Source organism: Dunckerocampus dactyliophorus, chromosome 12 (genome assembly GCF_027744805.1).
Source record: "Dunckerocampus dactyliophorus isolate RoL2022-P2 chromosome 12, RoL_Ddac_1.1, whole genome shotgun sequence".
NCBI lineage: Eukaryota > Metazoa > Chordata > Actinopteri > Syngnathiformes > Syngnathidae > Dunckerocampus > Dunckerocampus dactyliophorus.
In genome coordinates, this window is record NC_072830.1 from 19,916,610 (window position 1) to 19,933,426 (window position 16,817).

General features: G+C 39.0%; 1 protein-coding gene across 2 annotated transcripts; it reads right to left on the bottom strand.

Moving 5' to 3' along the window:
- Positions 1-21: 21 nt before the first annotated feature.
- gkup (glucuronokinase with putative uridyl pyrophosphorylase) lies at positions 22-16,806 on the bottom strand. Of its 2 annotated transcripts, none has more exons than XM_054794733.1 (23): positions 16,446-16,806; positions 13,142-13,248; positions 13,013-13,057; positions 11,419-11,572; positions 11,246-11,317; positions 9,970-10,058; positions 9,831-9,882; positions 9,010-9,087; positions 7,348-7,439; positions 6,652-6,757; positions 6,494-6,573; positions 6,327-6,395; positions 4,582-4,642; positions 4,468-4,484; positions 4,259-4,316; positions 3,259-3,351; positions 3,063-3,123; positions 2,871-2,984; positions 2,698-2,755; positions 2,496-2,564; positions 2,246-2,309; positions 2,046-2,117; positions 22-829 (listed from the first exon to the last, which is right to left on the bottom strand). In XM_054794733.1, the coding sequence occupies exons 1-23, from the start codon at positions 16,500-16,502 to the stop codon at positions 734-736; spliced, it is 1,764 nt and encodes a 587-aa protein (XP_054650708.1). In that variant the 5' UTR covers positions 16,503-16,806; the 3' UTR covers positions 22-733. The 2 variants fall into 2 exon arrangements, with proteins under 2 accessions (XP_054650708.1, XP_054650707.1); XM_054794732.1 differs by having other exon boundaries at positions 9,726-9,882.
- Between the last annotated feature and the right edge of the window lie 11 nt (positions 16,807-16,817).

Consider the following 16,817-nt stretch of genomic DNA (forward strand, 5'->3'; position numbering starts at 1 on the left):
GAGAGACAAATTACAACCATATGCATCACACAAAATTGTTTTTAATTTGTGTACAAAACATAGATTCCTCATATAAAACTATTATGATACAAAAATAATGTAATTTATCGATACAATATTTGACGTTTACATCAAAGCTTGATTAAGCACCAGTCGTATTTGTCAAACATCACAATAATCTTTTATTATTGATCTACCAGCTAATAGAATATAACACTAATTTTAAGAATATTAACACGTTCTGATAATTTGCATGTTTATGGATTTGCAGTATTTAAGCCTTCATGCCTCACACTATACACAAGCATTTTTTTCCATTGATGAGGCACCTGGGGGTTCAGTATCTACAGCAGTGGTTCTCAACTGGTTTAGCTGCGGGATCAACGCTCACTCCCCTAAAGACAAGCGGTGACCCAAATTGTGGAAATCTTACAACAAATACCAGACAAGAATGCAAGGTGCATTCACGGACATTGGGTCATTACGTTATTTTTTCCACTGAAAACAGCTCTGCAACCCACCAGTTGAGAACTACAGTACTATATACTGTACCTCAGGCATACTATGTGGACAAAATTTAATTGGGAATCAGAATTCCAATGTCATCAAGCTAATGATCCAACAAACTATGGTTGTAGTGTATTGAAGTACTTTACATTAGTGTTTCATACCAACATACAATGGCCAGTGTTGGCCATGAGCAACCTGACTTGGGTCCTGGAGCGGTGTGAGTTTACAGCGGACTGCTGACGGTGCAGGCTGATGGGTTGTAGGGAGTGATGACACAGAAGACACAGCCAGCCTCCTGGAAAGCTTGCCTCATCTCCACCTGGTGGTCCAAACACACGCTGCATCAGATGACAATTGTACCAACACGTTTGGAGATTTTCCATTTCTCTAACCTTGCGTCTTTTATTACACAAAGCTGTGAGGCATTCTTGTACACAAATTAAATAAATATAAAGCCAATGTTAGGAAAATATGGTTTGTTATTGCATTTCTAAAATGTTTTGTGTCCATTATCCCATTTGATTGTACTAATATTTGTTAAAATCGTGCACTAACATATACAGCATATGTATTTCTGCCAAGATACACATTAATGTCACACTGACTTGCTATGATTTTCTGCTCGAGGACTCTTGTCTCCAAAACAAGTCCACCAGATGCTTATTAGCTGAGGATGCCTGGCATATGAGCCTATTCTCCATCATCTCTGTCCCTCAGAGGAGGAAATAACTCCTTTCCTTGCAAATGTGGTGTCCTATATTAACTAACATTTTAGCATGACTCTGTTCAGGTGGCATTGATTTGTCTCATTTTTTCATGTTAGTTTTATTAAACTGTATATCTCCATTATTGTCAAAGAACTATTTTGGAGCCAGCAGCAGATTTTCCCTTGCCAGCGAAGTAAAATGATCATCAAAATATCAAATATCTTATTAAAATATGAAATTATTGAATACATTCTAAATTAATTAAATTGTGAACAACTGTACGGGCAGGTTGACAGTGGCTGTGTCAGGTATACATGGCAGCACGTAAAAAACACAAGATTGTACAGCGTGGGCAACAAACGTGTTGAAAAGTGGTTGTCAAAAATGGTCTATAATACACAACACATACACAAAAATGGACAGGTGAGAGCGCGTCGTGATACGAACGGAGAGGAAATGACGCCGAGCGACTGAGAGGTCTGACTTTTTTGTTAGCAACAGTTCTGTGATGCAAATGTATGACTCTTTTGAACGCATATTGTTTTGAGAAGCCAAACTCTTTACTTAAGTGACCCCAGCAACTAACTGGAACTACGTTCCTCCTCACCGAAATCCGACCAGAACTCCGCTCAAAGAACAAAGTGGGGGGTTAGTCACTCTTGATACGCTACACTGCTGATGGGGATGTCATACAACTTCATGTCAAAAAATCCAAACTATCCCTTTAATCAGGAAACTTGACTTATGTAGTTTATAATGACATGTTTGTGTTTCTCTCAAACCCATCGGCAATGTCAGCTGCATGAGACAATGGCAGGTTAGTCATACTAGTTTCGTCAGGTCCAGACACAGTCCCACCACGGCCCCTCCACTGCCTGGTAACTTCACTGCTGATCCAAACTGCGGCGTAAACACAGATCATTAGAAGAAACAGCAAAACACTCATGAAAAGGTTGAGATGGAAAAGTGACTGTTGTGGAACAAAATATGCACTTCGTATGGAGACAGTGAAAACCCAGAGCACCTACTTGCTTTGCCAGCTCAACCATCTTGAGGTTGCCAGGACCAAGGCACTCATCAGAGTACACAGACCTGGAGAAGTATTGTTTTAGCTGTGTGGTCTCAACATTTTTGCCTGCATGTGACTTTTGAGGATCTATTGTGATTTTTCCCTTAACATTAAACACACACACACACATTGTTTTGTCTTTTGTCAGCTGGCAAGTAAAAAAATAGGCATTTATACTTTTCACATTATAGGAATGCATCATTGTTTACCTCCTTAGCTCAAAGTTTTGGTCCATTAGCTGTGCTAGACGCTTCCAGTCTCTGTCTGTTAGAGCCACCCTGAGAGAAGAAGTAATAAATAAATAAATACAAAATAAATAAATTAAAATATTAAAAAAAAAACATTTGACCTCTGAAAAGGTTGCATACTGTAAACAAATAATGTTTTAATACAAAAAATGTTCAATCTAACCTGGCTTCATCAGTAAGTTGAGCAAAAGTCTCCATTGCTTCGACCACCAAAGGCTCCCCTGTGGCAAGACGACACTCTTTCAAAAATGATTTGAACCCAAGCAGTGAAAAGAATGTGAAATAGTACTAATTATTCAAAAGCAGTGTTCCAGATTAAAAAACACTGAAGTCTACCGTTAAGCCAGCGCTGACGGATGTTGCTATGAATGCGCCCAGAGTCGCTGGGGTCACTCAAGTAGGCCAACCAGAATGGAGGCAAGCCACACATATCCATCGAGATGTAGTTGCCTGAAAGTGTAAAACACACACATGTAATGCTAATATTGACTTAGTACTTACTGTACACATATACAGTGAAGTGAATACCATAACCCTGCTCTTCCATGAGCTTCTTGCTGAAATCCATGTAGATTAAACCTTCATAGACCTGCACATGATAAACAATCCATCATTTCATGCCACTGTTAGTGACAAGTGACACATACTGTACCATATTTTCTCCACTATCCCAATGCGTTACAGTACAGTTTGGTACATAAATTGTATTTATTGCGATACTGACCTGCACAACCCTGTCCTGCAGGCCTGCAGTAATGAAGAGTTCTTCACTTTCCACACTGAGAATGAAGTTGGCTCGGACTGGCTTTGGGAGATCCTGGTATGCATGCGAACAATATTTTATCATATTAATTATCAGATAATTTTTCCTAACATGAGGCTTTAAGGGCCATTCCTCTGAATCTGTGTCATTTGCGTCCCAGGAAATAAAATGCATAAATGACCTGCACATTGATCTGATTGTATATTTAAATAGAAAAATGACCCTGGAAATTTTGAATGGGCTTGCCTGTTCCTTACCTCTGGCCCAGCGTTGCATCCTTCGAGGTTGCTTGCATGGAATACGCAAGATATGGCCTGGTGGGTGGATTCTATTCATAATAAAGTGCCCGTTTTCATGCATTTGTCCCTCATTAATTTTGTCAGAATAAGATATAATAATAATAATAATAATAATAAATATCAAGTACGAGGAATGATAGAATGGGCTGTTGTGCTTTGCTTTGCAGGCCCATAATAAATACAACTGAAAGGATGAATTTAAACTACCCTGACCCCTGTTGTAGCCCTATTTGGGAGGGATGTTGGCTCCCAGCATGCATTGTGGCACTTGGTTTTTCAAAAGTTGCTGAAGTTTAGTGTTGTTTATAATTCCCCATGTATATTTACTTACCTGTCACATGTTGTGCTGTCATTTTTTGTGTGTGTTAGCACTGCGTTTGTAGGTAGTGTTCTGTCCATTGACCCCCCTGATCATTTCTCCATGTGACATACTCACTCTTAGTTCAGTGGTGGCTTATCTTTGCACCCTATGTGCATCATTGGCTTAACTTAGACGTCGCGGGCCGCATTTACAGTAATCTTTGATGTCAAGTCGCGGGCTTCAAATGGCCCGCGGGCCGCGAGTTTGAGACCCCTGTTGTAATCAGTTTTGAATTACAGTTGTAACAAAGATACAACACACAACACATGCACAGAGTCATGCAATCAAGGCGTGTCCTTACATCATCTATGAGGTTGTAGAATTTCATGAGACATTTCAGGGTGGCTGAGACAATGGCGCTGCACAGAGGATTGAAAGACCAACCAATTATTTTATTATTAACTGTATAAACCAGACATATGAACCAGGGTGTAGTATTATCTTACAGTATATCATTTCAACTATGAAGGTGTCTAATACTGCATTGAAGGAAACAAAAAGTTATATTACCTGCTCCCAGCAAGACCCTTCAACAAGACGGAGAAAATATGGATTTGATGAAAAATGTTTGATATACTAAATGGCTCTATTAGTTATGAATTGATGAGTAAATGTAACCCTCACCACTTGCCGAGGAATGTTTGTGTCATACTTCAGTGTGAAGTTCTGCTTTGTCAAAGCAATGCTGCAAAAAAAAGTAATCAATGATGAAATACTCTTAGAAATATTATTCTATTCTATATTAGTCTATTACTTATACCATGCAGGGTCACGGGTGAGCTGGAGCCTATTGCAGTGAACTTCGGGTGAAATGCAAACAACACACTGGACAGTTCGCCAGTCAATTGCAGGGCACATGCAGTGCAATCCACGCACACTCACGATTCAGCATTCCTGGCCACGCAAATTTGCGGATTTTCCCCCCGAAAACCCATCTCATTCACCATTAGTCAGTAATATTTTACATGTAGCGCTGTTAAAAAGCGCACAATTTTTACATGTGTATGTCTTTATGCTCTGATAAGGTTTTTTCGTCAAGCGTTGAGATTCCACGCTTGTTCGGCGGTCCTACAATGCATCATAGTTGTGTGCTGTGACTGGTTGTACTGTGACTCTGATTCATGGATCATCTGACATTATTATACGAGATTTTAACATTAATTTTAAGAAAAGTACAATCAAAAAATTTGACCGGACACATTTTTTTTTTAAATTTAACCAAGCCACAAAACAATGCAGGTTTCAAATGTTTATTACCTCACAAATTGACGCAAAACAATATTATTGTCTCCATTTTTTTAGACTAAATACTGTACATCACTAATGTTATGATAATGTCTAATAATAATTATATTTCCTTTAAAATGTCATCTCTCACTCTGTACAGTTGTGGAATTGCTGTTTGTGACATGTATTTTCTCACAAATGTATTTTCTGTCAAATGTTTTGCAGCATTTCTTGAAATGGTTGCTCTTCAACTATTTTAAGAGCAGCATTTCTTTTGCGATGACTGTCTGTTTTACATATTACTGCATAATTTCCACATATCTACAAAGAAATTTGCATTTGTATACAACACTAGCATAAACATAAGTTGCTGTGACAAGGTAGACAATACAGTGGATTCCCTGCACCTTCGCGGCCCGCAAATTGGTCAAAAAATATATATTTTCATTTTTTTCTCCAAATATAGGCAGTAGAAACACATCTCATTCACCCTTAGTCTGTGATAAGTTAGAAATACGTGATAACACAGGTAAAATGTACAGCGTACATGTACCACTGTTAAAAAAAGCCCACAATTTTTACATGTTTATGTCTTCAGTGATGTTTTTGTTATCAAGCTTTCAAACTTTGTTCAGCAGTACTTGAACGCACCATAGTTGCTGTGAGACGCAAAACTGAAACTTATACAGTGGAACTTGTCAGCGTCATTCATCTGTTCCAACGGGTCTTGATTCATGTGAATCCAAGACATTTTTTCCAGCAAACCAAAATTTGTATCCCAAAACATGTTTTTATAGTTTTACATGCAAAACACTTTGAAATGCATATAAAAAATGATGAATGAAAGTGATTAATTTAAACATTTAAGCTTACTTTTACCCTCATTAAAGATATTATTCTTGTCAAAGGCACGATGTTGCAGCACGATCAACACGGATTATTTCTTGAATTCAATAGTTCTTTTCAGCTCAAGTCTCTGATTTTCTTTTGATCACAGGTATATAATAACGTAACATGGAGCCAAAGAAAGTTGCAAGTGCCGGTATTTGATAAAGAAGGTGAGAAACACTATTGAATTCAAGAAATAAGTTGCAACAAAACTGGTCACTGGTCTAACCCATCGTGCTTGCAGGAAATCTTACCCTTGTTTGGAGCAGAATTGATAGAATTTCTTGCAAGTGGCTTGTAATAGCCGGAGGCCTCCAAGGTATCTGCGGTGGATGATTCGTACATTACACATTTAACAATAACAGATGATGCTATCATGATACATAAAGTAATGTATTGAGTGTTTTTAAATCATACCCACCCTTCTTTCCTACTGATACTGAACAAATCTTGCAAGCTTCCAAACTCTGTGGGGTCATTGAGCGGGTGAGGGAGTAGAACCTGCAATATCAGTATAACACGATTGTAAATGTTTTCAATGATAATGATGAGTGTATCAATGTGTGTGTATGGATGTACCAAAGTTTGGCTCTTTACGAGGGTGACCTCGGCCCAGAAGTTTGAGATAGACATAGCAATGGTTTTCCCGTTGAAGCCATCTGATGGATTCCCCATCAATCCAACCCTGTATTGTTACTCAATATTATTTCTTGTAATAATTCCATCTATGGCAGGAATACAACACTTAAGTCACAGTGTATTGCAGTATTTATCATACTTAGGGATGGGTACCAAATTCGGTAGTTTTAAAAGTACCAACCAAAGTCCTTTGGTAGCAGCAAATACCGATTCACGTAAAATCAAAGGGTACCATGTTTCGGTACCTAAACACATCCTTGTGACTGTCATGAGATGCACATGCACTAAAAAAAACATGCATGAATCGTCTTAAAACCATCTTTTGAAAAAACCTGATTCATCCATCCATTTTCTATGCCGCTTATCCTCACTAGGGTCGCGTGTATCCTGGAGCCTATCCCAGCTGACTTCGGGCGAGAGGCAGGGTAAACCCTGGACTGAGAAATATATATAATAAATAGCCTTTTTAATATTATTTAAAAAAAATAACACTTATTACAAAATAAACACATACAAAAGTTGGTACCGTTGAGTACCAATACCGATTCCTAGATACTGGGCATCTGTACCGTATAGGTTCAAATGTGAAGGGTATCCATCCCTCAATCATATTCCATGTTTTTATTTCAAACTGACCTGGCGTAAGACCGAAATGTGATGGGTCTGGCAGATTTGTCTTCTTGCTTGGTGGCAAAACGGGTGAGCCACTTGGTGTAGTCTGACAGACCCTGAAATTTTAATAGACACAAATGTTAAGAAAGGATTTGTAAAATGCAGTTCTTGAAAAATCTCTCATACGACATATTGTGTTGATATCCAAGTTATCTTATTTGCAGCTCAATAGAATAAAACACGACTCAAAATAACCCACAAAGTCAGTGTAATTGTTTAATGAAGTGTAAGCACACAAAGACGGACCGAAGCCCACATGCTGTGGAGCAGTGTGGATCCACGATTGCCTAGTTGTCCAACAGTGCTAATCCTAGGACTGTCAGGAGATTTTTTTTTATTAGATTAATTAAATATTACCTGTAATTAATAAGGCTGTGAAATGATAAAGAAAATAATTATCAAATCAGTTTTCAAATTAATCAATCATGATTAATCACCATTTGCAACTGTGTGAAATATACACATTTGAACTATATTTTATGACCAGAAAGATGAATGACAGAGCACAATTATATATACAGTACATTTGTATGTATTAACAGCTCCAAATGAAGCTAACATTTAAATCAAGCTAAAAGATACCAGACATGTCTGAAAATGTATTTGCCCAACACTAGTCTCGCTTTAACAGTAGCAAAATATTTGAATCACAGTTTACCCGTGTTATTGCGAGCAATGAGGGGTTGCGGTCAAAGACACCACGTAGTTTAAAATGAATTCACGTTTTGAGCGTAAATGTATTTTCTGGGATTTCCGAGCATACTTAAATGCAGCAAATTGTACTTCCGCAGTAATCGTTACATTAGTGAGTGATAAGAATATCTACTCACTGTTTTTCTTTGTCTTTCTGACACACACACACAACACACGCACACACTCATAGCACTTTATTTATTTATTCATTCATTCATTCATTGGTATTCATGTCTCTTCTGTTGTTGTTGCTTAATTTATTGGTATTAATGTTTCTTTTGTTCTTATTCATTTTTTGGGGGGAAAATGAACAGAATAAGAATTTAATTGCATAGCAGAACTACCTGTTTTACTGTGCATATGACAATAAAACTCTTGAATCCTCCACAAAATCTTACATTTGTTTTTCTTTTCGCTGTTGTACATCTTGCCGATTTTGATCATCTGTGTCCTGCATGGTGGCTTGTATAATGCACCACCTCTGTTACCGCCTCGTCTTCAACTATGTTTATCGCCCTGCAGTTCATCGCCATGCACGCAGACTTGCTCATACGCAGGATTTTCTCCTCGAGGAGCTTTGCTATGGCTGGCTAATTTGCTAACGTCTTGGCTGCCCACGTTAGCTGTGGTTGCCCTATTTGTCGGTGGTTAGCAAACTCCTTAAAGAGAAGGCACATCACTCTCTTTATCAATGGTGCCATCGAGGCGTTTTTGAAACTCTTGTTTTTGACCACTCTCACTTGCTCCTCCATTTTCACGTCTCCTCTCGCTACTCACAGCTCCTCACCTTGCCCTTCCAACTACAATGGGATCCTACCAGCTAATGCTGAACAAGCCCAAACACAATGACAGCCAATCAACATCTACTTCAGGGTGTGACTTTTTCACCCTCAACAACTTAAGACAAGAAGCCCAAGTAAGAAAAGCACAAACCACTTGTCCAATGAGATGGAAGCCAGTAGGAAGCTTCATTCCAAACACCTCAAGCAGATTCTCATTGATCAGCCTCTCCTGAGGGAGAAGAAATCGTCAAATCAGCAGTTTTGTTTCTTAAAGTCCGTTTGACCATTACAAGTAAAATGCATCGTTCCAAAAACACAGTGAAACATTTTAACAAGTTGTAGAATTTACAATTCAACCTTTTTTTCTGGGAAATTTGTAACTTAAATAGCGTTTTTGTTATTGTCACAAAAATACTTGATTAAGTGATTCCACCACAGAAAGGTACCAGTGATGGGAAAAAAAGAAAACTAGGAAGGAATTTATCACGATGTCGCAGGAGCATTGGGACAAAAGCAGTAAAACCATCTCTAGCCTGGCGACTAAGTACAAACTGGCTAAAGGGACAGCAAGTCAACATCAATAATAAAAGAAAAAGAATGGAATGTACAAATTTAAGTCAGCTGCTTTTAATCTTATGTGGACCGCTAAGCAAACAGGTTAGGCAAGGAGTGCTGTGTAATAGATGTGATACGTGCGAGTATTAATAACCACCACCTTGCAAATAGAAATAAAAGAACTCTAAGGTAAGTCAGGAACGTTGCTCTAATGCAGTGTTGTATTATGAAGTGTGGAACAGAGGAATATTGGATATGTTGGCACTGCCTGTATGAAAAGAACTATGTGGGCTGTACTGTTTTTTCACAAACCCAGAATCTTCCAAAGGACCTGTCTGTGGCTTTCGTCCACAGACTCAGGAAGTCAGACAGGTAGGGCAGCGTGTCTTTCTGCAAGCAGTAAAACACCACACTTGCCAATCGGGAAGATGTCAGCCCTTCCTGGGGTTTCTCCAAGAAGCGAGTTATCCTTCATCAAAAGGCAACACAAAAAGTTGCCTTTAGGTGATTGAGTCTTGTGGTACTAAAAAGAAAAATAATAAAAATTTCTGCTCACCTGTGGGAATCAGGGCAGACCTCTACAATTCCCCTGGAGCTGCTTTTCTCGCTTTCCTCCATCTCATAGTAGATGATCAGCTCTCCAGGCTGCGACACAAAATAAGTAGAACCGTGTGAATGTGCGTGTCCCATGACTACGCTGTTTCCAGTAAGTGTATATTAAAATTATGTTCAATGTTTTTGTCCAATCAGATTTCAGCATCTATACTATGTTGCCATGTTAATGTAATCTGCTCAGAGCTTTCAGAATCAGGAGTTCCAGCCCATGTCTCTTAAACTATTAGCAATGGGGCTGTTTCAGATTTGCCAAACAGGGCCACTCTAAGTTACCAGTGCACTTGAAAGCATCATCGCATGAAAAGCGCAGCACTATAGGCATATCGGTTATTGGCTTTTTTTGCCAATAACAGATATGCCGATATTGTCCAATTTATGTATTATTACTATTTACTTTGAATTATTGCACTACAAATGTCAAATAAGACCAAATGTATGTTATAGGATCGGAAAAAGACTGTCACTTGTCCCCCAAGATTACCTTTATTATTTCTCAAGTGTCTGTGTATATATACAGGTGGAGCTAATTTAACCAAAGTCACATTGCTTGTTTGTGTAAGCATGCTTGGCGAATAAAGCTGATTCTGATTATGGGGCCTCTTGCCACGTCATCATCGTAATTGAGTAGCTGTTCTCAATTGTCTGAATTGACCTGGTAAAATTATGGTGAAATAAAATAAAAAATATGTCAGCCTGGGGAAGGGTTTGTTTGCCACTTCCACCGGAAGTCTTCCAGACTGGTGCTTATGAGTGAGTGTAATGTTTTTTATTTCGTTTTTGAGGTTTTTGTAATTTAACTACATGAATTTTGATTGTTAACCGCTCTGGATGATGTTGTAGCGTAGCGGTTTGTAGTCTGGAATTGTTTAGAGATGATGTATTGGAAGATAAAGGGTTAGGTTAGTTAGCAATTGTATTTAGTAATAATGGTAGTCACCCCCAATTCTGTAATGCCACACATTTTTTTATATTGCATTTTTGTATATTATTGATAATTTGTGTAATTGTGACATGATAATGGTGGTATTGAGAGGATCAGGTTTCTTAAGTGCCCACTGAAGGCCCAGGTATGAAATGCACCCCCTGTCCAACAGTTTGGACTGGAACAGACTAATTCAACTTTCAGTTACTTTCAATGGGTCCACCAGCGTTCTGCAACAGTGTCCAACCTTAGTGTTTATTTCATCAAGTCATTACAAAATCAAAATGATTCTCACCTTTGAGCGGAAGAAACGGATAACTTGACCAATGTCAAAGTTGTGGTCTGCACACAACATGTCTCCCGCTATCTGCTCACACAGAAGTAAAATCAAACACACACAAAATCACGGACAAGATTCAATTGTATTTTCAAATGAGCGGAAACAAAGTAAATGTGAATTCATCTTACCACCATAACATCATCCTGCAGCTTGCGACTGCGTATGGCCAGCTCGAGGTCAGCCACAGCGCCAAGACGGTCTACCAGGGTGGTGCTGCCATCATTTATTAAGTTTTCCACAGGGAAATCATTAGCTGTAGCCCAGCGCTCAAAATGCTTATATCTAATAATCAGGGAGAAGAGAACAGATTTTAGCAGCATACAAATGAATGAATGGATGGATGTTCGGAATGTCACGAGATCTCGCAAGATTAAAACGTGATGATATTTCTTGTTTAGAGAAAAGCTATCTCGCGGCAACAGGTCAGCCATAAGTTTATCAGACTGAACTATGGCATCCCTACTGTGAATGATAATACACGTAAAATGGAAGAGGCAGTGCGCAGGGCAGTATTAGAACCGCACACTAAGTGCTTTACGCACACTATAAACCTTGCAATCCAACCTACCTCAGTGTTCCCACTGTCACTCGCTCCACATATGGGTGCCAACCATCCCTTGAAAAACGTAATCGTCCCATGTTTAAAAATAAAAGTACATGTCCCGTATTGAGTTGACAAGCGATACACTTTGTCCCTTATTACAGTGAGAATCAAAACATAGTCTGTAAAATGCGGAGTCAATTGACAACAGCCTTTCAGGCTGCCAGGCTAAGCCTATCGATGCCAGCATGTCTAATATTGTAGCTCATTCATTCATCGTTCAACTTATCTGGCAACTTTGTTTACACACTCGCCTGGCTGTCACGCTGCCTTACTGTTGGCACCTAGCTAACTTGCTAGTTTTTTTAGGGGGGTGTTGCCTTTAATTGTGTAATTTGATGCCTGTTTTAAAGTACAATAATACTAATAAATGGGAAATTAATTGTTCATATAACAAGTAAAACAATTAACAGAATAAAATAACCATTTAAATATCTTCCTCATACAAATCTGTCCTGGTTAAACAGGACAGTATAAAATAGTATAAATTGAGTGTCCAGGTATGTGATGTGTATCCTTTGACAAAAAGAAAGAAAAAGAAAGGAGAGGTCAGCTATTGGTGTTTTATGTGACTGGCAGCATTTCAGTTGTAATTTATTTACAAAGCACATCTCCACTCAAACAGTGTGCTCATTGTCTTCATGGTATTTTGTGGTCATAATGTCTGAATTGAAGAGTTATGAAAATTTTGAAACTTATGAAAGAATTGAAGCAAATATTCTTTGATGAGGTATTCAAAATCAAATCGGAGAGAGCGAGAGCAAAGAGCAAATTTGTTAAGTGACACTTAAAAAGTAAGTTAGCAGGCACCCCATGAACGTGACAGCCACTTCCCAGCCTGCTTCCCAGTGGGACAAAAATGAGCTCCGAATGAACCGCATTGTTTGTTTGTTTTAAAGACAAATGTCACTGTGGTTCAAAAAAAAAAAAAGTCACATTTGGAGTCCATGGACGAGAGGCTAGGCGGATAACTCTCGCTAGCTAGCTGCCGCCAGAGAGACAGAAAAAAAGTGAGAGCGAGGGAGGCAAAATGTCTAAACAAAGATGGTAGAAAAGTCGATTGAATGTGATTGAAATGAGAGCATGTATGTACTGAATATTAGAGCTGCGTGTGAACTCACTTGTCTGCATTCGTGACAAGATAAACCTCTGTGAATAACTGACGCCTAAGGACAAAGCAGACATACCTTTAGTCAGAAAACACATACATGACACTTCAGTGTTAGGGTGGCTAAGTCACTGAGACTCACATGTTGACCGTTTCCCACCAAAAGTCCAGGATCTTCTTTCCCCCAATGCCAGGAAGCAAGGCCTTTGGTACCCCATTGAGGTGGCTGTACAAGCCTGTATCATCGTTCTGGTTGAGGAGAGATGATGAATATAACAGGAATGACAATGTTGTTAAATGCTATACACCTGGTAGAGTTTATTGTATTTATGACTATCAATATTACATGTTATATGTTACAAACACGTTTTGTCACAAACATGAATTTGTGGAATTAAATATGGTTATGAAAATAGCTCTTCAAAGGATTAAAAATAATGCATCCAAAGTATTGTTGAATTTACTTTTTTTGTTACACACCATGACCAACAATATTGTTTGGCTTTTGTAACTAACCTCTGTGAGTCAGGTTCTTAATCCAATAAAAGATCAAATTGGAAAAAATGGGTGCGCAAAATACTCTTAGGGTAGGGCTAATCATGTGACATGGTTATAGATCAATTCTATGTGATTTAGAATATGTCTGCACGGTGGCTTAGTGGTTAGCATGTTGGCCACACAGTCAGGAGATCGGGAAGATTCAAATCTCCGTTGGGCATCTCTGTGTGGAGTTTGCATGTTCTCTGGTTTCCTCCCACATTCCAAAAAACATGCAGGTTAACTGGTGACTCTAAATTGTCTAAAGGTATGAATGTGAGTGTGAATGGTTGTTTGTCTATATGTGCCCTGCGATTGGCTGGCGACCAGTCCAAGGTGTACCCTGCCTCTCGCCCGAAGTCAGCTGGGATAGGCTCCAGCATGCTCGCGACTCTAGTGAGGATAAGCAGCATAGAAAATGGATGAATGTATTTAGAATATATGACTTTTTTAACAGCAATTAGCAATTTAGTAATTTATTGATGGTCCGTACTACGAACAAGCAGCGGTTAAAGCAGCACTTCCCGTGACATCACAGCGATTGGACGCATCACTGGCCTGCACACAGGGGCTTATAGGATAGTTTCCATAGTGTAGCGGTTATCACGTTCACTTAACACCTGAAAGGTATCTAGTTCGAAACCGGGTGGAAAGAAGCTGTTTTTGCTTTCCTTTCTTTTATAAATAAGCAAGGTAAGAATGTCTTTCTAAATACATTACACGCAGGCTTATTTACAACAGCCTCAGGGGATGACCGGGTTAACCATATCTCTGAAAGTCCTAAAAAGTCAATATTGGAATTGCGCAGCAGAATTTCCAGCTGTTCCTGTTTTGGCTTGAGACTTTCTGGCAGAAAAGTTCATACGCTCATTAATAAGCTTCATACGTAGGTAATTTCCATACGTTTTATTTGCATTTGTCTTCAGTATTATGTTTATGTGTAACATTAGTTGCATTGTTCCTTGTCATGTCATGTTGTTGCAGGCCCCAGCAAAACAGTGTAACACTGAAAAAGAGCATAAAGATCATAGCTTGTGACCACTTTTATTCATAAATCCACCAATCAGAAGACAAACCTTCCGTGTTCTTTAACTTGGTCACACCCATCTATACATTTGGCCGGTAAAACCAGCAAAGAGAGGCAGGGTACCCCCTGGACTGGTTGCCAGCCAATCACAGGAGTGGTTCAATTTCCATCCATCCATTTGCTATACCGCTTCTTCCTCATTAGGGTCGCGGGGTCAACTTAAGATGTTTAAATTAACTGCAGCCTGTTTTGCTCATGAAGTGTAATAGATTGGCATGTGACCCGAAGTCAGCTGCCATATGCTCCAGCATCCTCAATTCGCGCACGCTCATACTTACTTCACATTATACTTCGCTGCTAGTACTATGGAGCTACAGTTGTCACAAAAGTAAGTACACCCCTCACAATTCTGCAAATATTTTATATCTTTTCATGGGGCTGCGCTGAAGACACAACACTCAAAATAACCCCACAGACAACCATTAATGTAAAAACCAAAGACGATAGACAATCCGTTTAGCCAGTTGCCCGCAAATGCATGTAGCAGAGTGTAGTACGGAATGGAGCAGAAAGTCCGCCATAACGGTAAGCAAGAGAGCTGGGCGGGGCTGGGCGCACAACAGTGTTCAGCTTATTTGCTACCTCTGAGCTAATCGTAAAATAAAGTTATGCACAGTGCGAACACGTGCGTTTTCAAAACAATGGTAATCACATAGAGCACATTATATAAATAAAAACGGTTGTCCAACATGAATGATTATTTTTTTTATGTATGGAAACTTATGGCTCACCCTGTATATGTGTAAGAATCCATCATACAGTACTGCAAATATACATGTATGACCTACATGTAGATGTAACTAAAAACCTCAGCAGCAGTATAAAAAACGTTTTCCTTCTTTAGCTTTTTCCCTTGCTTACAGTGTTGTGAACGCTTAAAAAATTTAAATATTTTAACTGAACTTCGATTTACACAATCGAAGTAGAAAATATCAATGCAGTTTTACAGAATTTTTTAAGAAAACGTTTTACGTCATTGGAAATGCACAAAAATTTTGGTCAAAAAATTTCATACAGACAAAACATAGATAAGATGGTCAGAAAAACAATCACCATTAATTTGCTCTATTTACCTGCAAGTGTGGGTAAGAAAACACATGGCAGCTTCATGACCATAAAGTACAACAGAAATTTGATTTAAAAGTACTTATATGGATAATTAACTCATAGTATTTACACAAGGCAACATTTATTTCAGTTATGGCTTTGTTAATACATCAACATCAATGACTTGTTACTAATTCAACTAATACAGCAGTTTCAAGATACTGTATATGTGTAGGACTACACTTTGAGTCATACTCTACCAGTGTCATGATGTTTTGTGTGCCGAGGTCATCTTCTGACCTATGGCTTTAGAGTGGACTGTTTTCTGGGTCCTGCATACCAACATGGCGGCCAAACCCGCCCATGGCGTACTATGGTAGTGGAAGTGAAGTACATGCTCTTCCTATCCAGCGTCTTTGACGTACATATTGACGGTACTGACGGAAGTACAGTATTCAATTTAAGACACAACCGAGGTGTTCTCATAAAAACCTGTATTTCTAATACACCTCTACGACAAATGGCGTGGGGTTCACTGTTACAAAATTAGTTTCATAGAAGGTAGACTTTTACCGCACGTGTGAACGGAAGCCTACACTTTGTCATTTAATTCCACAATTGTATCGCGGGTACAAATAATGCGTAGACAACGTTAGTAGGACTGTAGTCGACTTTTAAACTAGCAGATTTTTAAGCATTCGGGCTAACAGTAAACTAACCGGGAGCCCGCGATCTTTGCCTTAGTTAGCTTAATGCTCCTGCAGCAAACACTTACCTTTATGTGAGTCTCTAAAACAGTGCCGTGACCGGCCACCAGCAATATACAAATCATTGGTAATCTTCTGCTTCTCTTCCTAAAGAAGTTTCTTGCTGGTAAAATGTATGATTAGCTGAAACACCAAGCCACTACCAACACAAAATATGTGCGATTCATGAACGAGCGGTTCCAAATTCACGAGTTTTGACTGTATCGGGACCCACAGGTACTCGTCTCCGTTGACACGTTCTCTTACTCACTGTGCGAGTTTCTGCGCATGTGCTGTAGGTGTTCGGCTCAGTTTGAATAATTAAAACTTGTCAGCAAAAGGAGGAAATAGAGTTTCCCCATCACTAGTAAGTACTTCCGTCACGCAGTATACAAAATAAA